General features: G+C 39.9%; 1 protein-coding gene across 9 annotated transcripts in view; it reads right to left on the bottom strand.

Annotated features, from left to right (window-relative positions):
* The window catches only part of DGKG (diacylglycerol kinase gamma), a 183449-nt gene that overhangs the window by 14782 nt on the left and 143077 nt on the right, over positions 1 to 25590 (bottom strand). For 5 of the 9 annotated variants that reach the window (XM_088132662.1, XM_088132663.1, XM_025166501.2 and 2 more), the window contains 3 exons: positions 17611 to 17701; positions 11801 to 12002; positions 807 to 927 (listed from right to left, as the gene is read on the bottom strand). In XM_088132662.1, coding sequence (XP_087988788.1) covers positions 807 to 927; positions 11801 to 12002; positions 17611 to 17701 — 414 coding nt within the window. Of the gene's footprint in view, positions 1 to 805; positions 928 to 1158; positions 2498 to 10913; positions 11024 to 11800; positions 12003 to 17610; positions 17702 to 25590 lie in introns of those variants that run through there. The other 4 variants (XM_088132666.1, XR_015794506.1, XM_088132665.1 and 1 more) reach the window with 4 other exon arrangements.

Here is a 25590-nt window from a genome sequence, read left to right as displayed (position 1 = left end):
CCAGTAATGGAATTTGTGCTGAAGAGTGAGATATACAAGATGATGTTAGCTGACACTAGTTGTATTCACTGAATCATGGCTTATGGAATTAACCTAATGTTAAGTGTTTGCAATATACAATGAACCATAAATTAGCTACACAGGATGACCCACATACTATGATCAAATGGATTGGCTAATTTGTAGATCACTTATTGTATGAACACTGCTCTTGTTTGTTAGTGCAGTTAGGATTTCTAGGCAACCACAGAAGCAATAGCATAGGGGCACAAGAGGCATGGTCAATTTGCATGCATCAACCCCACACCTTTATCATTCTTTGCGTAACACATTTAAGAATCTATCATAAGTGCAATTGCAATAAGAGGCAACTGGATTTTATCCAGTATGGTCTTGAGGTGTAATGAGTCTGGGCTCTGTAAAAACTACATGTTTTTCTTTTTCCTTAATGTAAGAGTAGGCACCTTATTCTCCTTTGTAATGCATCAAAAATTCCCCTCTTCTTCAATGGCCCACTTTGCTCCTCATCTCATTCTCTCATCGCCTTTTGTCTCTTTCTAGAACTTGCTGAAATTCTGGGAAAACATAATGCTTTCTAAGCAAAGTGCTTTATTTTATAGGCCTGATAATTTTTTCAGGTCATGGCAAACTACAGAAAATAAAGATTTGGGCTTTAGAGCAGGGTATTAGAATACTACACAGAAGAAAGGGATATCAGAAAGTGCCATGATGCTTGTCGCTTAATATAATAACTTGCCAAATTGGGGCAAAAATTCTTATTAGAACCAAAGCCCCAAAGTAGGTACCTGATAGCAACAGAGGAACACTGGGCCAATCTCTTGCCAGCACTTTTCAATCCAGTATAGATCTGTCCCATTTCCATTGCCCCTTCAAGACCAACAACTTCCAAGAGCTGATCACTAAGATCTAATGCAAAAAAGACAGATAATTATTAAATAAAGAAATGTGTGGTCCTTATATTGTGTTTAATGCAAAGTTGAAGGTTGCTTATACTGCAGTTTTTCATGTAGTGCCCATGGACATCAGTGCACTCATTTGCAAGCTTCTAAGACCTCCTGATTATGTTTTAAATTATAATTGTTTTAATGGAAAAGTTGGTAGGATAGGTCTCTCTCTCTCTCCCTCCCTCCCTCCCTCTCTCTCTCATCATTGGAGGTGGTAATAGTAAAAATCCAGAAAGGCTACAGGAGATGGTGAGTTGCATGCAAGGTTTGCCCATCTGTGTGTGTGCATCTGAACTGATGTTTTACCTGGCTTCACCAGTTCACCTTCTGACATGGGAACTTGTGATTGGTGAAGAAAATGTGATTTAGCTTGGGGGCTCACATCTTACTTCTGTTACTTGGCCAGGTCTCTGAATTTTACTGTATCTGTCTGCATTTTGGGAAGTGGGCATTTAACTCCACCAGGATGGCATTCATTTCACGAATGGGCAAGACCTCCTTTACTTGACTGTCATTCTGCTCATATGTCAATCACACTCCTACATTTCCAAATGAATCCACTGTCTTGAAAAGATTGGAAACAAATGTTTGAAGGCAATGTTTAGAGCAGTTCTTTGTCAGCCTCATATTTTATTGGCAGAAGTTTCCAAGATCATTCAAAATACTCAGATAGCAGGTCTATAAAAACACCTGTCTTTTGAAAGTTATTACCAGTATGTGGAAGCTACACTGGTCAGTGATTGGATGGGATGCTACTTGTACCTACTTCTATGCTAGTTTGAGTTCCCTGGGGAAAAAAAAAAGGTAGTATGGGGGTAGTATAAGAAGCATACTAAATTTGTGAATAGTCTGAGTCAGTAAAAGGTAGTTTTATTTGCCCATCTTATAATGGAAGTCTTGGTTAACTCAGGAGTAAATTTAGTGCTGGTGCTAAATTACTATGGACCGTCTCCACATTTTGCTTTGGAATGAGTTGGATTCAACTCTCACTTCAATTTTTTCCAGCAAAGCTGACCAGTAGTATTCAGTCACAGGCACTGTAGGAAGCTCTGCCACTTGTTATCCAGCGATGCCATGTGCACTGCCTATGGGTGTTTTTGACGCTCAAGTGAGCATGTTCCAAATATAATTCCATTAAAAATGGCTTTATTGGGAAAAGAATCACACTGTGAGGGAAGCACTTCCTTGGAGAAAAGGTGTGGAGATCAGAAGCAAAGTAACAGGGGCAACACTTCTGCTTTTGACAGCACTTTTTGTGCAGATTCTATTCATTTTCAGAGGGATTTGTGAAGTTGGTGTTTGGTGCCATCCAAGAGTATTACCAAATGCACAGATGTTATCAATTTGCGGTTTCAAACACAAATGTCTTCCCTTAAAAAGGCACTATTTGAGTCAAGGATAAAACTTTTTTTCAGTACTCAGAATGATGATGCGGCTAAGGATTAAATAAATAGGCTTTGCTTCATCTCTTTGGGTTCTTCATTTGGCAAATCCTCCTGTGGATATACATGGTTTCCTTTTTGTTGTCTTTGCTGTGCAAAGGAAAAAATGAAGCATGGATTAAAAATGAATGACAAACAAGGAGAAACAAATGTGAAAACAAAGCAAGCTGGAGGCCTTTGTCTTTTGAAAAGTAGACATTTGGCCTATCCCAGGATGAATCTGCAGTGCTAAAGCTGAAGTCATTTCTTCTTTTGCAGGACCCCAAACCAGCATATTTAATTCCCCCAAACTAAGTCCTGCCTGCAAGACTTCGAAAATAAGCACTGGTGGCCTCAAATTATTCTTTCTTCTACTCCAGGAAAACCTTTGGAATAATGGATTCATCTCTGAAACATGGGTACAGTCTTTAAAGACTGGGGCCAGAGGTCCCTTTCACATTTGAGTGAATTCCTCCAGTCCCTGAGTTAGCAGAAAAACAAGCCAGTGTAATATGTGCTGCCCTGATGGCTGAGCTCTAACCTGCGTCAGCAAGAATGCTTGCCAGTGCTTCTGTCCTTGCAGCCTTACTATGAGACAAGTTAAAGGCAGGATTTAATAGATGTCTTTGGTGTTGTTTTCACTACCTCCCAGCATCAGTAGCTAGTCAGAAAAATCACCACCAATCACTCTCCTGAAAGTGTGATGGAGCAGGCTGGGCAAGCAGGTGCCTAGACAGAGGCATTAGCTGTAGTCAAGTTGCCTGAGTGACAGGTCACGTGGGCTCTTTCCGAACACAGGTCAACAGGTTGCTGGACTGGAGGAGGGCACTTACACAGTGCATTGAGACAGTGTCCTTCTGCCTCATCTTGGCCCAACCTTAACTTGTCAGCTGGGCAATTTTCGGACAAAAGCTTGCCAGTCTTCCAGAAGTCTGGTAAGCTTGTAGATGGATTTATCACCTTCCTGTCACTTGGGATAGAAGAGGAAACTGGCAGAACTCTTCTCAATTATCCTCCAGCTCCCAAATCAATAAGACCTATAAGGGAAGGGAGTGCTAGCAGTGAATGGACACAGTTAGCAGCACCCAGAAGTAGTATGCAGAAGTAGATGGAGTATGCAAAATGGCATTAGAGTAGGCGAAATAACACTGCCTCACTCCCAAAGTAATAAAAGCAGCAGAAAGCATAGCCATGCAAAACCCTTGTCAGCAGAAGCAGCAGAAAGCTTTAGTGAACTCGGGCAGAATCAGCAATATATACCTTTCCCAGTTTAAACAATTAGCAGATCCCATTTTTATTTATAGACAGGCTTACTGATCTTTGGAAAACTTCTGAACAATTATTTAATAGCAGGATAGGTCTAGTGGTCTACAGAACTGATATACCAGTGTATATAAGGAAGTTGTGTTATGCTTTGTTAAATGTGAGTCAGGTATTACATGAGCAGATGCTTCTACAGAAACCAGGTGTTATGTTTTTCCTGCAGCCCAAAGCAAGATAGCCATGGAGGGTAGTGCCTTGACCAGAGGTGAAGAAGTAAGCCTCTGGCAATCAACTGGCCAACAGAAGTTCTGAAGATGCCAGCTCCTGACTGCATCATTGCCAGATTTGTGAATGAGCCATTGCAGATTCTTCTTAAGTCAAGATATGTTGGAAAAAGGTAGAAGACACTACTTTAAAACTGGAACAGCTAAGGACCAATTTAGGGTGCCTCCATGGTAGGCTGGGGATAATCAAAAGCTGCATCATAAAGACACATCTTCTAAAATGATTTGTGAGGCATTCTTATGGGTGAGGATGAACCTGGAGTGTGTTTTCTAGTACAATTCTTTTTCTTTCCCAAAAGATAGGAAATAAAATTGTAGTTCAGATCTACTTGTATCTCAGATCTTGCAGACCCCTGCTGTTACATGCTTATTTGGGGAACAACAAGATATGTTGTTCTGAAGATTAGGTTAGTGATGGATCATGTAAAACTGTACTGCTAAATCCTCCATGTGACTCAAGATTAGTTTTTAAATAATCCCTATTTGTGTTGTCCTTCAGAAGTAGCCACTGCTCCCTACAAACCTTGTCCTGACATACCTGATTATTCGTTTTCAAGCTGGTTATCCATTATCATCTGTGCATGTGTTATAAAGGTAGCCTGCAAGCTGACATCGCTGCTATGCGTGAACCCATTTGTGAAGTAATCATTCCACAAGAGAAGTAGGTGAAGGGGAACATTTATAGGATGGCAACCTTGCAGGGTGGGGGTGGAGTAGATATGGCTCACAGATCAGATATTGGCAGCTTCCTCTTTATTGCTTTAAAGTTGCAGTCCTTAGAGAGCTACCATTGTATCTCAGGCAGCCATTAGTGAAAAGGATTTTCAAAATGTGCTGTGCATTTTTCCAAGCGAAGATCAGGCCCAAAGACTCTCTTTGAGGACTGTGCTGTAAATGCCTGCAGACCTCGCTGCAGCATTCATCCCGCCTCAGGCCTTTCCACTGAGAGAGTCTCTTGCATTAGTCAGAATGGAATATTCTGGAGAGAGTGCTGTTTCACCACCCAGGCAGCTCTCTTTTTCCTGTTTGTCCTGTAGCGGCATTAAAGCATCCTCTTAATTACTCATTCTGTTCTGCCTAAGTAACACCTGCTATGCCAAGCTCCTTTCCAATCCTCCCCATACTCTCCCACATGGATATTCTTAGAATTTTCTTATTTTCAGGCAGGTGCTGTCATCAGAAGAGCATTTCAGAAAAATCTCACAAGGTGATCCATGATTCTCCATGACAGAGAATATTCCTTTTGTTTCCAGTAGCTCGGCACTGCTGTGCCAACACTGATTAGCTTAAGGCCTTTAATATTTAATTAACTTACAAGATCCATTTTCTGTAAAGCTTCAGACTCATTGGAGGCTGGCAAGGAGTTGGCGGGGGGGGGCACTGCATTGAGAAGAATGAAATAGGCAGCCTCTAATGAAGCTTACATTAATGATAAACTCGGAAATAACTGCTGCCTGCAAAATGTTCCTTTGGATCACATCCTAAGCTACTGCTGTATCCCCAAATCAGTGCATTCATGTTGAGGGTCTGGAGGGAGTCCTAAAAACAATATAGAATGTCAGAGATGAATCCAAATCGAAGGGCACTGTCCCCTTGAACCCAGGGCCCACTTGGAAAGGCCTGAGTACTTTGTTCTATAAGCAATAGACAAGCATCCTGAAGGAAAGTTTTGAGCAGGACAAGCAGACTGAATTGAAAGCAGGCTGCACATAGCTGCTTCTTCAGCAGAAATGAATTAAAATAAAACAGTTAAAAAGAAGCTGGTAGTCACAAACTCGGATTTCTTACAGCACAAGCTTGTTGCCTAGGGAAAAAGCAGATGCCCTTTATCCTGGGAATCCTTTCTTTACACGCACAGCTGGAAGCCAGCAATGTTGGCTGCATTAAAAGATAATTTAGAATTGTGAATTAAGTCTCTCTGGAAATTGTGTGTGAGACTGTCACTAGGAGAGCTAGTTAATTGTCAGGGTATGTCCTGCCTGGCCTCATGCCACCCCTTCAGACTGCCTGAGCCATCTCCTTTACCAACCTTCCCACAACTTGGTGCCCCCAGATGGCTTGGGACATAGCTCCCCAAATCCCCAGACAGTCATTGTGGTCAGCTTGTCTTTTTGAATGTTGCAATCCATATCTGAACAGTTGTTGGAAAAATTCACATGGATTATTTTCCTTGCCTTTGAAATCCTATGGATACAAAGTTAGTAAAAGTTGCTACAAAGCAGCTTAGAAAAATTAGGCCAGAGCCTAATACAGATAGATCTATACAGATCACAGGTGAGCAATGTTCAACACCTGCTGTTCCATCAAAATTACTGTGCCAAAATTTGGAGATGCTATACACTGCCAAATAATAGTAGCAAATATGCCCCCAGGTGGCATGGAGTCTGAGTCAGCTTAGGAGTTCAAGGCCACCATGGCAACCACAGACCTGACCCTAGTTATTGAGAGCCTGACACATCCTGGGTGGGGTGGGGTCACACATTAGACCTGGAGTTTGTACTATACTATTTAAAATTTATACTTTTATGCTTTCCAGAGTTGTGATGGAGTTGGCTGGTTTATAAATTTAATAAAGAAATAAACCAATAAATTGTGGTTTAGTACTTTACCTTGTCCCCCCCCCATCGCCCCCCCCCCCGAGTTAAATAGGAAGAGTTCTTGGATATTTAAATTTTAAAGAAGAGTTCTTGGGGATATACATTTTTAAAAGTTTCTCCCACCAGCTTCACCCACACTAATCTGGTCTAGGTTAATCTGAAATTGTCAGAATATGCAGATAAGATGTACTGTTCATGGTTGGAAACTGGAATGCCAAGGTTGGAAATAGTAAGGAGGAAAACATAGTTGTACTGACTAGCCTAAGAAACAGAAATTAAGCAGGAGAATGATTTATCAGTTTCTTCCAATTCAATAATTTTTTCATTGCTAACACATTCTTCAAACCCAAAATGATATCTATATACATGGGCATCACCAGAGAGCACACATAAATCAGTCTCACTATATTATTGGTACAGGAAGGTGGAACAGCTCAATTATAATAGCAAAAATGTGACCAGGGGCTCACTGTATGATAGATCATGAACTGCTCATGTGCCAGTTCCAACTCAAGCTAAAGCAGAACAAAGCCAACCAGATTCCAAGATATGAACTTGAGCATATAACCAATATTTTCAAGGAGAACATCAGGATTATCTGGGCCCTTTTCAGTCAGGATTCAGGTTGGGCTATAGTACTGACATGGCATTGGCTGCTCTTGTGGGTAACCTTTGGAGGACTCAGGATGGGGGTGGTGAGTCCATCCTGGCCCTTCTGGATCTTTTGATGGCTTTCAATACCATCGACCGTGATATCTTACTGGAACGGCTCTGGGGAGTGGGAGTGGGGGGGCGGGGGCGCTGTTTTGTGATGGTTCTCTTTCTCTGTGGCCTGTACCAGTCAATGCAAGTGGTGGAGGAGAGGTCCAGCCCTTTGCCCCTGTTATGTGGGTGTCTCAAGGCTCGGGTCTCTCTCCTCTCCTATTTAATATCTATATGAAGCCACTGGGAGAGGTATCCAGCCACATGGAGTCTGGTTTCATTGGTATGCTGATGATACCCAATAATACATCTCTACCCCATGCCAGGCAAGTGATGCTGTTCAGTGCCTTGAGGCTGTAAGGGCCTGGATGGAGAGAAACTGGCTGTGACTCAGCCATAGCAAGATGGAGTAGTTGTGGATCTTTGACCCTCCTGGGGTCAGGAGAATTGACATCTCTGACTCTGAATGGAATAACACTCCCCTGGAGAGATCTGGTGCGCAATTTGGGGATTCTCCTGGAGTTGTGGCTCCTGCTAGAAGAGCAGGTGGCAGCCATGGTTGGGGGGCCTTGAACCAATCAGATTCATCTTGTGTACCAGTTGTACCTATCCCTGAACTAGGAGGCCTTGCTCACAGTCATTCATGCCGTGGTCATCTCCTGTTTGGATTAATGCAATACACTCTACATGGGGCTGCCCTTGAAGACCATCTGGAAGCTGCAACTAGTCCAAAATGCAGCAGCACACACAATTTTGGGTGCCCCACATTTACCTGAGTAACACTACTGTTGTGTGAGCTGCACTAGCTCCCAGTTGCTTTCCAGGTGCTATTCAAGGTGCTGGTTATCACCTTTAAAGCCTTATATGGCACAGGGCCAGATTATTTGCAGGACCACCACTCCCTTAAGGTATCTTCCCTTTCTACTAAGTTAGATAGGGTGGGCATGCTCCAGGCCCCCTCCCTTAAATGTTATCACCTGATGGGACCTCAGATGTGTGCCTTCATGGTGGATACCTCCTACCTGAGATCTGAGGGATCCCTACCCTTTTAGCCTTCCAGAGGGTTAGGGTGGCTCTTCCCCCAAGCAATAAGCTAGTATGGGAGTTGAGCTGGAAGGCTGTTTGGTCTGGCACCTTGTTTTCATCTTTGTTTTTATGGATTGTTGTGAGCTGCCTAGAATCATTATGTGAGATAGGCAGCCATATAAGTCCTGTAAATAAATAAATAAATAAATTACTTTGAAATCCTGAGCCTCATTGCTAGGAACTAGAAGGATTGTGTAATGAAATTAAAGAAGTTGTTAAGAATAAATGTGAAGAGACTGTCAAAGACAAGAAATGGAGAAACTTAACTGGATGTCAAATAGGTGGTAGGAATTGCCAAGAAGAGAAGAGAGGCCAAAGCTGAGAAAGACAAAGATCTCTGGAAGGAACTTAACAAAGAATTGCAGACAGCTGTTAGAAGAGACAAGAAGCAGTATTACAATTACATCTGTAAAGACACTGAAAATGGAAACAGAAAAACCAGCAAAATCTTCCAAAAGATATCTGAACTCAGAAGGAGATTCCAACCTCAAATGGCTATGCTAAAGGATGCCATTGGACAGATATTACCTGATTCCAAGAAGATGGAAGGAATATACTGAAATTCTGTACAGCAGAGATGTCAACATTCAAGATATCTTAAATATATATATCCTATTTCCAAGAATCTCTAGTACTAGAAGACGAAGTTAGATCAGCACTCTAATCATTTCCAAGTTGGAAGACTACAGAAATTGATGGAATATCCTCAGAAATATGGTAAGCAATAGAGGAAAAATCAATAAAGTTTTTAACCAAACTATGCCAGCCTAGCTGGAGAATGACACAATGGTCAATAGATTGGAAGAGGTCAGTCAACATACCAATACCAAAGAAAGACTTAATTGAATTCACAAATTATAACATAAAATCCTTAATTTTACATGGCAGCAAACTAATGCTTAGGATTATGCAATGCAGATTAGAGCCCTGCTGGAGAGGGAAAAGCCAGATATATTAGCCAGTTTTAGAAAAGACTGAGGAACAAGAGACATTATTGCCGATATGTGCTGGATAATGGAGAGAGCAAAAGAATACCAAAATTATAAATGTGTTTCATTTATTATAGAAAGACCTTCAGTTGTGTTGACCTTGTTAAGCCATAGAATATCCTTAAGAAAATGGGAATCCCGGAACATCACATTGTTCTCATGCAGAACCTATTTACAGGACAGGAAGCCACAGTCCAGATGCAACATGGCAAAACAGGCTAGTCCCAGGTTGGCAAAGTGAGACAAGCTCTACACTCTCCCCTTATTTAATCAATGTATGAATATATATTGAGGGAGGGTGGATTGGAAGAAGATGAGCAGGGCTTTAAAATTGGAGGAAGAAACATCAATAACCTATGTTAAGTTGATGACACACCTCCCATAGATGAAAGTGCAAACGATCTGAAGGTCTAGTAATGAAAGTCAAGAGCACAGTGAAAAAAATGAGACTACAGTTAAATACAAAGAAGGCCAAACTAATGATGACATGTACAGCAAGCAGTCTAAGAACAGACAGTGAAGATATTGAATAGCTTCTGCCTTTTTGGGACCAGCTATCAATAGTACCAACAATAAAAAAATACAGCACAAACTAGTACTTGATACAGTAGGAAAGAATGCCTTGAGAAAAATATTCAGATACTGTGACATGTTGTACCTAGAAGATTAGAATCGTGCAGGCAATGATTTCTGTGGATGTGAAAGTTGGACTTTAAAGAAGTGGGATAGAATACTTTTAAATTTGTTGTCAGACAAGACTCTTGAGAAGAGCCAAGCAAACAAAGAAATCAATCCAGAGTTTTGCTCAAGGCACAGATAATAAGGTTCAAATGATCCTATTTTGGACACATTATGCAAAGATCCAGCTTCTTAATAATGATGGCAAATTGCTAGTAGGTAACAAAGAAAAGCGGAAGCTTTTCAGCTTCTATTCTGATCAGTTTTCTCAAAGTAAGGGTGTGGTTTCCACCAGATATTTGTGAAAAGCAGGATTAAGAAACAGGTTTGAAATTTGAGAATGATAAAAAAATATTCAGGGAATACCTGTTTACTCTGAATGAGTTCAAATATCCAGGGCAAGAGGTATTTATTTATTTATTTGATTTCTATCCCTCCTTTCATTTAAGTGCTCAAGATGGTATTTACAGTACTTCCTGCTCTTATAATTTCCCATAAAACAGCCTTGTGGTAGGATGGGCTGAGAGCAATTGTTCCAAAGTCACCCCATGAGCTTGGATGGAATATTTATTAAATCTGCAAATATTACAATGTCAAGTGGGATAGCTAATACCCCAAAGATTATATAAATAACTTTCAAAATTATTTTTATGTTAGAGAAATGTGCCAAAAATAACAGAATGAAATTTAACAGGAACACATGCAGGATTTTTCACTTAGTAAGCAGACATCAACTGCACATGTGTACCTGACTTGGCAAAAGCATTTGTGAAAAAGATTTTGGAACTGTAGCTGATCACAAATTGAATATGAGTCAGCAGTGTGATGTGGCTTTCAAAAAAGCCAAATGCAATTTTATGCTGCATCAGCAGAAGTATTGTTTCCAAACCACAGGAAATCACTTAATTTTGTGTTGGTCATATCCCACCTCAAGTACTGTGGCCAGTTCTAGACACCGTACTGTAGGAAAGATTCAGTCAAACTGCAACAGGTTCAGAGAAGATATCCAAGGATAGCCAAGGGTCTGGAAATTCAGTCCTATTAAGAAAGATTGAAGGAATTGGGAATGTTTAACCTTGAGAAAACTCTGGGAGATGTTACATAGAAGAAGGCCAAGAACTGTGCTACCATCACAGAGGGCATTGCTTGGAATCATGAAAACAGATTCAAGACTGAATGTTTAGAAAAAAATTCTTAACAGTCAAGCCAATTATCCAGAGAATTGGTGGATTCCCCTTCACCTGGTGTGTTCAAGCAAAAACTAAGCTATATCTCAGATATGCTTTAATTTGAGTAGGTTCTGGTAGTGAGCAAGGAGTTGGATTCCATGGTCTCTTTCAATTCCTTAATTCTATGACGATGGACACATAAATCCTGGATCTTGACACAGCACCCACTTCTTCTACTGGGAAGAACAGGGTGGCAGAGATAGTGACTTATTTATGTAGGTTTTGTATTACAAAAATAAAATTATCTCCCATGATAATGTTCTGGTAAATGTGACAACATTCCTGTTATTACATGTGATTACATTCTTGTTATTCTTTGGTTTGAGCTGATTGCTTTAGTATGTAGCAAACTCAACTTATATACATATATGGCCTTCATTTTCACAGAGAAGTAGGTTGTTATTTGTTATTAAACTGCATGCCCCTAAGAAATCTTATTTTTTGGTTCTTCAAACTTGTCAGGTATTGAATGCAGGAGATACTTTTTTTTTTCTGTAGCCATTGTAGATATGCAAGGCTGACTTCTAAATATCTCCAACTTCCCATATGCTACTTTTACAGCACTCAAAATTCTAAGGCCCCTCACCTTGGACACAAAACTTGAGTTCCTTGGCATCAGTAACCACTGAGGATTGCAACTTTTCAGGTATTTTCTTGCTCATGCGGTTGTAGCTGCGCTGTTTCTTGGTTTCCCCCCAGAGATTGGAGCCACCATACATGCTGGGAATATTGAGGACTGCAATACCTTCCAATGAAGTGCTAGTCAGATCCAAAACTGTTCCATCACACTGATACAGAGGGAGAAAAAGATAAAAGAGTGGTTTTATGCAATTTATCTAGAATTATCTATTAAGGACTATATCGTGAAGTATTTAGATATTTATATTCCACCTTTCTAAATATCCAAGTAACTTCTAATTGTCATGAAAACAATAAAACAAAATGATCAAGATCCAAAATTAATCACAGCAATGGTAAACGATCAGCTGTGATGCTATCAGTTCAAAATTCGGAGGTAGATGGCTAGGACCCCATTCAGTTGAATAAGCAGAAGGAATACTAAACAGAATTGGCTTATACACAGTACCGTCTGAACAATGTATTACCTACTTAAGACCATTTTAACTAGAGTCTAAATATACCACAATATGTGCAGTTTAAAAATCCACGGGTAACATTTTTTTTGAAGCATAAACCTTGCACTATATTCCTTGCTTTTCATACACAAGTCTGAACAGGTCAATAGATGTGAATGAAACATTTGATCCATGAAAATGGGGCCTACCCAACTAAATGTCCTGATGCCTTTTAAAGTATGGTATAAATGTTATCAGGAGTGACATGAGTAAATTATAAGTAATCCAGTAAGGATTACTTTAAGCTTCGGTATGGTTGACCAGTCTTTCCCAATCTGGTGACCTTCTTGATGAATAACAACATCCATGATCCCAGCCAACATGGCTATATACACCCAAGGCGATGCCTTTTGTATTCAAGATCACTTTAAGATGCCTGCAGATCCTGTTAATTTTGTGAGGCTTTATCACCTATTGGTTCTGAATATTGCGTATTATTTTTTGACAATAGAAGGAATGTTTAAAGCAGGGAATGAAGATGGTGAATAATGTGATCATTTTACAAGCAATTATGGATGGCAGAAGCAAAATGTTTACTAATAGGTCAGGTGAACACAGAAATAATAATATTTATTTATAACACACTTAAAAACGATCAAACTTCATACTTTTATGAATCCTTTTAGTTGTGTGGTTATGCCTTCCCTCTCCAACTGAAACCAGAGATTATTGGAAACAAGGTGTAAATAGTTTTTTGTTTTTTTTTTAAAGAGCAATCTAAAGCAGCATAATAACATGTTTGGCAAAAGCTATAATTGAAAAACAATTATTTTGGTCTGCACATAAGCCAGATAAGTATCAAAGGACTGTAAGTGCTGTTCTTTGGTCTGTACTCAATTCTGCTCCGTTGTTTTGCTTGGGGACATTGCAAACGAACCTCCCTTGTGCTTCTCTGGGTAGCAAAATTCTGGTAGGCTACAGAAGGTGATATGGAAGCCATATATTCACACAGCAGAGGAATGAGCATCTAATGGCGAGCAAGTGTGTTTTCCTCTTTAACCCTGCTTTGTCTCTGTGCCAGTGTGGTACAATGGCCTCTTTGAGAAAGGGCAGCTGATGGGTTGTTGGCAGGAAGACTGGAAGTAGACATTTGCAGCTGGGGAAAAAAACAACTTTATTTCTAGGCGACTACAACTGTAACTGATGCCAATTTCCAAAACAAAACTGCCATTTCTCCTGTGCTCATGACAGATGCCTGGAGCTAAAAGGAGGGCAAACTGTTGCTTTCATCTTAAAATGCTATCAGATTAACACTTTGCAGCCCTCAAACTGCAATCTTCTGAACATACATTTGCAGAAAGATCCAGGGCTGAGAAACTAGGGTTGTATTTTTCAGCCAGTACTGGGAGGGGATACATTTAGGTTTTTTTGTATAATAGATGAGTTGTTGCAGTGTGGAATCTGTCAAAAGTTGAACAAATACAGCTAAAGTATTTTCTTCCCATCTCATCAATGGCCTACCAGTGCTAAATTCGAAACAAGTGCCATAAAAGCAATGGCGGACCAGTGTAAACCCTTTCGTGTGTAGTATTCTGTTCCCAACAAAGTACCTATGGAAAGCCCACAAGCAGACTGAAATTCAATAGTGCTCACGGCTTGTGTTCTTGGCAACTGATCCTCAGGGGCCTACTGATACTGGAAACAATATATCTCTGTCAGGACTACTTGCTGCAGCAGCTTTATCGTCTATAAATGTATCTGATTCCCCATTAAAACTGTCCATGTGGGGACCCATTTCCACATCTTGAAGAAGTGAATCCCACAGTTTTAATTAGTACTCCACAGTTTTGGCAATTTTCCCTTTCTTTACACCATGTAGCTCTCAGGGTAGCTTGGAAGCCCTCCCTGCTTGTGCTAGAAATCTAGAGGGTAGTACTGATTATTTGTGTGAAGAAAAGGCATCCAAAGACATTTTATTTCATTATTTCATATGTTGCATGACTAAATTACAAACTGAAGACATGTGTGGTACTAAGCTGTTAGGAACCCAAGCACTAATCACTTGCCTATTCAGATTGTCTGAAATGTTTCTGGCAAAATGTGCTATCTGTATATTCCATGTCTGACTTCAGCCTCTCAGGCATGAATCCATATAGGGAAGGATTTAGGAGTTGCACTGATTCACAGACTAAATACAATCTCAGCAATTGATGGCTGGGGGAAAGTGCCAAATACCATTTTAGTCTGCATCTATTTTATAGATGTACTAGGTGAGCAGGACGTGGGAGGTAATAGTAGCGTTCACTTAAATACCACACCAAACTAAACACAACCCTTCTCATATTTTAAGAATAGCTGGACAATGGAAAAAGTTCTTCAAAGATACCAAGAATGTCCTTCCTTGCTGGTTCTTTTTTATTTAAACATCGTGTACCCAAAGGGATAGGCTAGACTAGTATTGGAAGGAAGAAAGCTTGGGAGTGATGAATGAGCAAGGGATGTAGCCAGCTAAGACATCTGAGACAGCTGAGGAGCAGTATACATTATGTCATTTACTCTTTTTGACAGTAATCAAACTGAAACGTATTCCTGATCTGGGTCTGGATGAGTTCCAATTTCCTCTAAAAAGCTCCTCTCTCCTTCCTGGCTATTATTAGCCCCTGAAGGTGCTGTCTGCAGTATGATCAGGAGGCTGTGACTGGGTGTAACCCTAGAAAATAAAAGTGGATGGCTTAAGCACACATCAGCATCTGTACAGGCTAAAGGAAGAATCCTTTTGAGTGTAATGGTAGTCTACAAAGAATTTGAAATAATAATCCAGATCAGCAAACTTTGATCATGTTAAATGAATGAAAGGAAAAAGAGCAGGCTGGAGTGGATGGGCTTATATCTGTTTCACTGGCACCTTTGAAAGATACTATGAGAAAAGAAATAGGAGTGGGGAACAGAAAGAGATGTATGAAAAAACCAGCTGTGAGCTCTAGGGTGCTATGTCCATGTGGAATCTTTTTGGTGTGGCCTGAGGAATGCACTGTATTCCTCAAAGCCATCCATACCCAGATTTGAGGTCAGACTGGCCTTTACTTCTCTGCATACAAAACTGGAATCACAGCAGAAATAGTAGGACCAGGATCACTTACACAACTAGGGAAGCAATCAGAGAAGCCATTGAGCCCAGGGCCTTTTGAAATGATTTCTTGGAGAATGACAGCTGATGGGAGCTGACCCTGTATCAGCCCTTGAGTGAGGATGCCTGTCCCCATTCGTCATGAGGAATTGAGGGGAGGCAAACAAAGCAGACTGAAGAAGCATGAAACACAATGGCAAGGTGTGGGCTTTGACTGACAATTCCATATTCTAGTTTTATTGAATAATTAACAAACAGTACATTTATGGTGTTAGACTATGGACACTGAAAAAAACAAAAAACAACTCTCAGTCCTTAAAAGAAGTACAGTTTGGATGAGGTTGGGGAGTGGAAATGGTTTATAGAAAATACACACCACACAAAATCCCAAGTACAAACTATGAAACGACTGACTTCTTAGTACTGCTGGTGAACCGCACATTTCCCCCTCCCTAATTAAAGGCTGTTTCCATGTAGTTAGAAGGGTGGTAGGCAGTCACAGAATTTACAAACATTCACAACAAACTTAATTCCAGCCAAGCCCTGAAGTATAGCCGTAAGGGCATAATTCTGTTCTCCCAAAACTAGCTTCAGAGATGACAAACACTCAGATGCCCGTGCCAACAAATACACTTAAAGGGAATCCATAAAACAGGAATATACATTTTTAAAATGCCACTCCACGTCTATGGCATTTTTTTTCTTCCACTGAGCTGTGTTTTGGGTATCTGTATGCAAACAGAAGCTTTCTCCACTATAAATCTACCAACTCTTTCCCTGCAAAACATCTCACAATGTTTCAGTGGATGGAGATGTCACTAAAAGCGCAGCTGCAGCTGCCATCTGTTTGTGGGAAAAAAACTTCTGTCAACATGCTAACAATGCAGGAGTCACAGGAGGTATATTGTTAATTGGAAAGCATTCAGATGTGTGGAATCTAAAATCTTGTTCGATCCTATCATTGTGGGCCAGAATCAAGGTCATGAGCCAGCACTAAAAAGTAAAGAGAGGACTGTTGTGTTCATGAAGGCTGTAGAGGTCATAAACCTCAAGAGGAAAACTAAAGTGCTCTCTGGCATTGTCCCATCAGGCAAGGCTTTTTCTGAGAAGCTTTCTCCTGCCTCCCTCCTGCACTGTGGATCCTGCTAACCACTGATTGGAAGAAATGGCCAATGCACCCTCGTCTTCCTATTCCTCCCTCTCCCTTACACCCAGCAGTGCAGGGGCAGTTAGGAGAACACAGAGGCCCTTTCTCTTCACCTGGCAACCCTCAGTAGAAAGGCAAATAGGGTGTCCTTTGCTTTGCCTGTCCCTACCTCCTTCTCGTCCTCCACCTTCTTCTTTTGGACAAATTAGGAGGTGAGCAGCAACCCACTGTGCTGTTCTAAAAGACTGTAAAGTCAATAAGTGAAATTTCCATAAATGTATGTTTGTGATTTATCTACTATGTGTGATCCAAGTAAGTTTAAAAAATACTCTGTTTCGGCTGAGAAGATACTGAAGTTTTTGAATTGGGGGGAATTAATATCTTGTATTGATGACAATAATTCTTGAAAGAATGGAATGCTTCATAGATACTGAATTGTCATGAAGGATGTGGCTGGGTGATGTTCAGTATTCCCCTGCAGTACCACCAGGGTAAACTCAGGAAAACAAGTCCAGCCCCGGCCCCCTCCACCCCACAGTTTGGGGCTATCATGGATGGTGCTATTTTGGTTACATAAAGACTAGACCAATGCTCAGAGATATCTTTTGAGTCAATTACTACCATAACTCTTGGCGTGCCTATTCACAAATAAATAAAATACATTCAGTTAACACCACTGCTTGAGCTTTTGAATTTATATCTGTTATGTTTTAATGCATTTTTGATGATTTTTTTACTCTATCCTGTAAGCCGCACCGAGCTGTTACAGCCTAGTTTTTTGACTAAAGCGTTAACGACTCCAGAGATGGAATGCAGGTGAAGTTAAGGAAGAAGGGAAAAACAAACCAGAAATCTGCCAGGAATAATTTTCCAATAAACCATGGAACTCTTTCTCTGCAAGTTTGACTCTGACTTCTCTCGTTTGTTCAATAAACTATGTGTAATGATTTAATGTGATACATGAACACAATTCTAAGAAACTACTGGCACAATCGTAACACACCTCCTACAGAAAATCAAGACTTCAAGGATTTGGGGAGACTCACCTCAATCTCTACATAGTCGTGAAGCTTCTTGCAAGTGGCTGCAAATGTTTCTGTTGTGCCGAATTCAAAATACCACAATTTATTCTTCATTCTGACATACAAAACCAAAAAAAGGGAAAGCATTCTGGAGTGATACATTCACATGCTGCCTTGCTAGCAGTCACAAAGTTTGCAGTCTACATATGCCAAGAGCTATCACAGTATGACTGGAAAATGATGGAGAAAAAAATTCTCCTAGAAAATTAGGGAACTTATGAGATTGCATCTCAACACCACAATGTATTGGAATATTTCAATTCACCAAGTGTTTTAATTTGTGCATGCTTCAATTATTGAGCTGCTTTGCATATTTGCAATGATTTAGCAATGATCAGGCTGTGGAATCTCCTTCCTGCGAGACTTCCAGCCAAGTCTGAGCAGCCTGATAAAACTTTAGGGCAGCTGTCCCCAAATACAGGCGTCTTCCACATGTATTGCTTTGCACTTTCCATCATTTCCAGCCAGCATAGCCATTAGGTGAGACACCTGGAAAGCTTGGGGGAAATTGTTTTAAGTATTACTAATTCATTTCAAACTCCACCTGAAACAGCTACTATTATGGGATCAATAGAAAGCATTCTTGGACATTGTATGCATTTAGGGATGGGTTTAGTTCTTATCCCAGGGACAAAATAGATTGGGAATATCTCTTGAGGAGGAACTGGAATGCTTACAGTAACCTTTGTACTTACTAGTCATTGAATTTTAATGAATTTATATATTGCTGTAGGCTGCCTTGAGGATATTTTAATTGAACAAAACAAGGTATGTATAAATAAATAGGCACAATTGGATTTTATATACTTTTCATTCTTTTCAGTGAAATTTGTTTAGGAGAAATTCACTATCTGCAGATACAAGTTTAACAAAATGTAAAAATCTCTGGTTTGACAAATAATCTAGCTAAACCTTCAAGTAAGGATGACCATATTCTTACAGCACTATCAGAAACTGGAAAAAACAAAGAGGAAATGAATGGATAAGAAATTTGCCTCTGTTCAGCCAAGAAAGAAAAGGCAGATGGAATTACACATCAAGCATTCTTTAATCCCATATGGCCAAGTGCTTTATTCTGATATCACTGGTGTCACCAGGGATTCAAAAATTGCTTTGTTAAATTTTTGAAAATGTTCTTTGCATAAAGCTGGTTATTTTGTTTTGCCAACTCTAAAGGTAGAAAAATCTTTTCTTAATAGAATAGTTGCTATCTTCAGAACCAAATTTCAATTCAGGATAAGAAGTCATATTATTCTGCACCAGTCAGTGGTCATACATTGATGAATGTCACAGTCTGCAGATTGTTGGTATCAGAGGGCTTACCCCAGATTTTGGCAGTCCAGAGAGCTTACAGAAAGCAAACAAGAATAAGGATGCCTCTGCAAGTTTCCATTCCCCAATACCTCACAAATCAGTCTGAAGTCAATTTCAAAATAGGCAGAATAGGCAGTGCAACACCATAAATCCATCAGCCAACTCCTATTATTCCCAGTCCGCTGGCAGTTGATGATGGGAACTGAATTTCTCATACTTGATGACTGTTGTGGGAAAGCTGCTACTGCAGCTTTGCCCCTGGGAAAGCCAACCAGACTCTGATGCAGAGTAGTTGGTTAGGCTGCTCCCATGAAGTGGTGTGCTTTGCCTGCTTGCATTCTGCTCATACAATCCTCCATTCATGCAGGCTCCTCCTTTTTGCTTTCCATAGGAACCAGAGCTCTGTGAATGTTATACTCCATGCTTGCCTACCTTTCAACCCTTCTGGGCACCCAGAAATTGTAACCCTCCTCAAACCTGCTCGTGAACCCCGGGGGGGGGGATGCACAACCCATAGTATGAGAACCCCTGACCTAAGTCCATAAAATCTTGCTTTTGTTTCCTGTGAAGACCTACTTCTTGACTATACCAATCTTTTACACCAATGTTTTTCTAACATAATTCTGAGGAGGCTTCCTCTTCTCCTTATGGAAGTCATGGCCTGTCAAGCCTTTGGAGTAAAGTCAACTAGGCTGCCTCTTTCAAGTTCCAATTTAAAATAATTCAGAGGAAGCATCTTTCCAGAGAAACAGACTAAAAAAAAATTGTACCCTGAAACTGAGCTTTGTAAGGTCAAGTGAGGGAGCTGGGTTCTTTCTCAATTCAGTGTTTGTAACTCATGGTTATTTTAGGTTATGGTGGTAGAATCAGAAGTAAGTGGTGGGTAGCAGACAATTTAGAAGGAAAACCATTTTTTTTAACTTCAATTTGAGAGGGCAGTATGCTTTTATTGCCTCTTCATAATTTGAGACAGAAATATGCCTGCACCTGCCCTCTTTTTCTAATACACATTTGATGGCCCCTCTTTGGCCTAAGATGACTTCACTGCTGTCCTAAGGAACATGGTAATCTAATAGAGTTTGTTTACAGGAAGTACCTCTACTTCTGTGCTCTATTCCCTGTATGAAAAATTTTCAACCAGATCCTCAGAAACCATCCAAAGGTTTACAGACTGGCGTAATGCTATAAAGACAGGAACAGCAGCTGTTCGGCTCCTAGCTGCCTGTAGGTGTAAAACCATCTCCAGAACTAAATAGGGAAGTCTTGAAGTATTATGCATCTCACTGTACTGGAACCCACTTCCTTGAATAGCAAGGTGACAAGCCCACTTGGTTTTTTTAGGAGGGTAGCCTGCTCTGAGCTCTGTGAGAAAAAACTCAAAGTGTTCATCCCACCTAATGGAATATATGCCAGATTAAACACCAGGAATTTTGAAACACTAAAGATGACATAAGACAGCTTGGTGCTTTTGCTCAGCAGACTAAATGGCTCCATTCCAGAAATTCTCAGAATGTGTTTGTACAGAGGCATTATTTTTCAGGTTTTCAAGGCATTTGAAATTGTTGATATATGATCTTCTCACTGATCACACAGAAGCCAGACTATGCATTTGACAGTCCATCTACTCTACTCTACTTACTTGATTGTGCACAGGCCTTTTTCTCTTCTCAGTGATGCCATCTGGAATCCTTTGTATGCAAGGCAAGTGTATGAATAATGCTTCCTCACTAGGGATCCCTTGAAAATCTTTCAAAGAACCCTAGGGTTTCCAACTTCGGAAAATAAATGAGTAGAATAATCTTCTCCATCCCTCTGCTTATTCCACATGCTTTATTCTTCTTAGATGTTGCCATGTAAATTCTCAGATTACTGCTGGACCAAAACTGTACATGCATGTTCATGGATTCTGGAGAGAAATCCATGGTTAACCAACGTAGGCCACAAATAAGTGGTGGGAAGGCATAATAAGGTAAATATTTGGATTAGGTAGAACTGAATGAGAAGGGCTTCATAAGAGGTCAGAAAACTGGACGAAGTCCAAGAATTTTGTAGAGAAGAGTGAATGTGATTAAAAAAAACCTTTTAGGTGACTAAATTGTTAATTTCAATTTTAGTCCATAATACTTCCAAGAAGTCTGGTAACTATATTCCAAATGCTAAAATACATCCTCCCATTAAATATTAATCCCATTATATCTTATCCTGTTCAACTCCATGTGACGTCTTCTGATGTTTGAAGAGTGCTACAAAACCCCAGATCTTCTACAATACCCCCAATCTTCAACAGGCTAAATATTTATTTATTGTATTATTTATTGCATTTATATTCTACCTTTCTTCTGATAGCTGAAATTGCTTATATGAATTTTATTCCACAACAACAATCTGTAAAGTAGCTTGGGCTGAAAGAGAATGACTAATCCAAAGTCACCCAATGAGCTCTATGGACAAGCAGATTTTTGAACCTGGGTCTTTCCAGCCCAGGTCCAACATCATAAACACCACCTTACATTGGATTTCCAGATATATTTATTGCCTTTCACATTTTCTTATCCATATGAACTATTTATGCTGCCTACTTTCTGTATGCCTGAAAATGCTTCTGAGTGCATTAATTCAATTCCTCTGGATTATAAATATGTAAACCCACCAGGACTATCACAGGCAGAAAATCATTATTTTTAAATCTGTGAAATAGCTATATGCAGAGTGAGAGAAGCTAATTAGCTCCCTCTCCAATAAAGACCACAGTGCATAGTTGCAGCAAACAGGTTATGACATTATCTCAACTCATATTAGGCTGATTTGTGAATATATGCATCAAATATTTGTGCATGTGCCAAATGATTCAAACTGTTTGCCGTATATCCATTACAGTTTGAGCAAAAGTATGTTGCTAATGAAGATGTGTAAAGTCGTTGTGGGAATGATGAAAACCTGCATATCATTAATAGCAGTGGGAATCCTGAAGAAATCTGCATATTTAAGATTGCACCTCCCATTAACTCCAGCCAACATGTTCTGTGGTCATGCTTTATGAGAACTATAAATGAACCATCTGAAAGGCCAAAAGTTATTCACTTTGCATGGTTGAAGCATGGAATTACCTTTGTGGTTTTCATTCTTTATTACCTATCCTGTCCTTAAGATACGTTAGAGGATAAGGAGAGGTTTACTTCAGAAGGAAAGCGAAAGTTTGCTGGAGGTCTGCTAATTTTTTAAGGAAAGTTTGAATACAAGAATTTTTGTAAAGTTTTCCTGAATGCCTCTTGTATAGACATTAGGAAGTGGTCTTTTTTTTATTTAATGAAAGCAAGCCAGGACCATTTCTCATGAATCTGCATGTGAAATATGAGCTAGTTCCAACCTGATGTTCTGTTTTGCCTTGATTGCCTGTTTCTGCTGGTTCTGGAATTTATATATAATTATGAAGTGTGAATGAATGGAACTGGGTCTATAGCCAAATTCTAGCAGCTTTCCAGGCAAAAACTAAAATATCAAGAATTGCAAAATGTTATAAATCTTAGAACCATACATATTCTTTTGAGACCATTTTGCTCCAGGATTTTATCTCTGTGATATGCAAAGAAAATAAGCTTCTTTCAGTAATATTTTTTATCTTAAAGACAAGTGTCATGGCATTATTCCTGATTGACTATCAATCCATTTTGATTCTGAGGTCAGAAGCAAAATAATAGCTCAAATGGGCAAACGTACAATAAGAAACAAGGTGTCTCTGAGCGCACACTTAGCCTAAGAGCAATTCCACACTGCAGCCTAAGCTACTTGTTGCTCATGCTGCTCCTGGCCAATTCTTAAGCCAGATTCAGAAATTCCAGTCTGGATTGCAGTGTATAGATAAGGGGATCAGGGTGATGTTGAGTCTAGGCTGTGTAAACCAGCCTACCAGGGCCTGCCTTTTTCTTTTAGGGATGTTCTCTCCAGATGTTTATACACATGGATGCCTTCATGCCCCCTTTCCACATATCTACTTTGACACTAATGCAGACCTTTTCTTTTTCCTTTCCCCCCTTATGGTACCATCATAGCTCTGATTCTACAATAATCAAACAATCAACACAATACAAATAGTTTGTCTTCCCATTCCTCTGGAGGTCCATGGAAAATTTATTAGCAAGGAGGAACTGATAGTTCAGATTTATAGAAACAAAGTAGGAAGTTCTTATGTTACAACTTAAATACGTAAAAAGAAAAAAAAAAGAGGAAATGTAGGGAAGCTTTGCAAAATTGAAGGCAGGGGGTGGGAAAGCAAGAGAAGGATACTTCACCAAGCCTGGGCAGAAACCAAAAGGATGCCCACTGGAAGAAAGAAGGGTTGAATGGATCATGAGCTTCTAAGATTGAGGATAGTTCACTGACGTAATAGGCCATTTCTGGATCAATCACAAGACTGTAGAAAGAACAGCATCTGTTGACCAGCAAAGAACATAGCAGCCTAGTGACCTAGGACAAAATGGCCATCCAGGGCAGGGACCAGCCCCTAGAAGGGAGGGGATGTGCCGGGAACTACAGCCAATCTGAGCTGGGTCTGCTACAAGAATGGAAGAAGTCACTGGAGACCATCTGCTCTGAAGAGCTTAATGTGGCTCAGGTTACAAAACAACAATTTTGAACTGAAGCTGGAAAACACGGGTGTGAGGTGCATTTGCAATGGGCTGGGAATAGGAGGAAGTCAAAGTCACCTGTTTCTGCAGTCAGGAAGCAATGAGTGGCCCATACTGGCACTAGACCAAGCAGAAAATGTGGATCTGTGCTAAGAGTTATGAACAGTGTCAAAGCCAAGCTTACAAGTCTTGTCAGAAAAAATCTACTCCTACATTTTCCCCTGAGACTGGGGACAGAAATCTTTTTATTTATTTATTTATTTATTTATTTATTTATTTATTTATTTATAATTGTCATACAATTAGGAGTCAGCAATCCTTGTCATTCTATTTCAGATCACCCAATTTTTACCCAAGAGATCTATTCCTGTCCTGGACAGTAAGGTATGAAATAACTCAAGAGAACCAATATCACCCTTCCCTTTAAGCAACAATAGAAGCTGGAATTTTTACACTTTTATCCTTGTGAATTGTAAAAATGAATGAAACATGTACGTAGGCAAGCCTCGGCCTATGTGTGGGCTGTTTCTTAACAGGTGGAGAACATGACAGAAATTGCTATTTCTATGCTATGCACCATTTCCCTTATTTATTTCTTCCTGCCAAGCAATTCTTTAGAGTATAAGGCTTTTTAAAAGTAGGAGCCTGCCCACCTAAGACTCAAATATAGCTTCGCAATGGCCCAGTGGAGATATACTAAACAAAATGGCCAGAGTATCAGTTTCTAAGAAAAATAAAATATTTTACACCATCAGACAATGATTCCTACTAAAGAGTGTTCCATCCTGATTAGACAATCATAAACGTTGAAAGGTATCAAATTTTAAGAGCTCTGTGCTTAGCAGTAATGTGGAGGATGCCATTAGTAAGTGAGGGAACTAGAAGTGGGATGGGTATGGGAGCAGCAGCTCAGACACCCATTGTTTGCCAGATCCAATGATCAAAGCAGTTCCAGGTGGAAGCATGGAGAAGACTCACACACCAAGAACTAATGACATTTGGGCTGCTTTTTCAGCTGTTTTAGGAACACTTCATGTTTGTAGAGGAAAGAATAGCACTCATAATCATCTTCCATTAAAAAAAAACAAGATTGTTGATTTTTAAAATCTCTCTCTCTCTCTCTACATATATGCATGAGACTACCACCTTTGCCATGGGAAAGAAGGTATTGTTATATGCTCCTCCATATATATGGACCTATATTAATCCCATGGATGTAGGAGAAAATGGCATCAGAGCACACAGTGGTTAGAGGTGATGAAATTCATATGATTGTTAACAATTCTATGCTTTGGTGGGTAGTCCATGGTTGCATTGTTCCACAGTGAGTATTCTAATGTATCATTCCCTTGTGCCTACTACTAAACAGCAGTTTCCATTAGGACACATATTAACAACAAAACTTATCAATTCAAGAAAAAAAAATGATTCTACAAATAGATCTCTGTGTAGACTTCAGTATTCCAGCAACAGAAGTTGACTTCTGTTTGATAACAGTAGCAAAAATATGACCTCTCCTCACCATATTACTTGAGAAGAAAAAGCCTTGGGTGGTGAGGATTGGATCTTTATATGGAAGCATGTAAGTGCTATCAGTTCTGGTACTCAAAACAAATTCCTGGGCCCAGAGTTTTCAATTTTAGGGATATGCCTTCTGCAAGAGACTCTTGATTCCTGGATCTCAGGGTTCAAAAATGATTGATTGATTGATTGATTGATTGCATTGCTTTACATTTTTAACCTTACTCTTCAACTGAAAAAGACTACCAAAGCAATTTAAAATAATCAGTCTCTGCCTTCAGGCTTATAATATAAAAGACATGGCACAAAAGCAACTGGATTAGAAAGAAGGAGAAAGGAAAAAGCTCGTGCTGGCTTTTTTTTCTTAATACCAAAGTTCTTATATGTGTTCTTTCTGGGGTGAAAGACAAAGCAACCTCCCTGATTTTTAGAGTTAGATTAGTCTTCTCCTTGTCACAAGGGCCTTCTTGGAAAACAGAGTGTG

This window comes from Python bivittatus, unplaced genomic scaffold (genome assembly GCF_059951505.1).
Source record: "Python bivittatus isolate LINGU-HERP-01145 unplaced genomic scaffold, Pbiv_v1 ctg000980_np1212, whole genome shotgun sequence".
Lineage (NCBI taxonomy): Eukaryota > Metazoa > Chordata > Lepidosauria > Squamata > Pythonidae > Python > Python bivittatus.
Note: the sequence above shows the minus strand (reverse complement) of the source record. Positions and strands in the feature narration are given on the sequence as shown.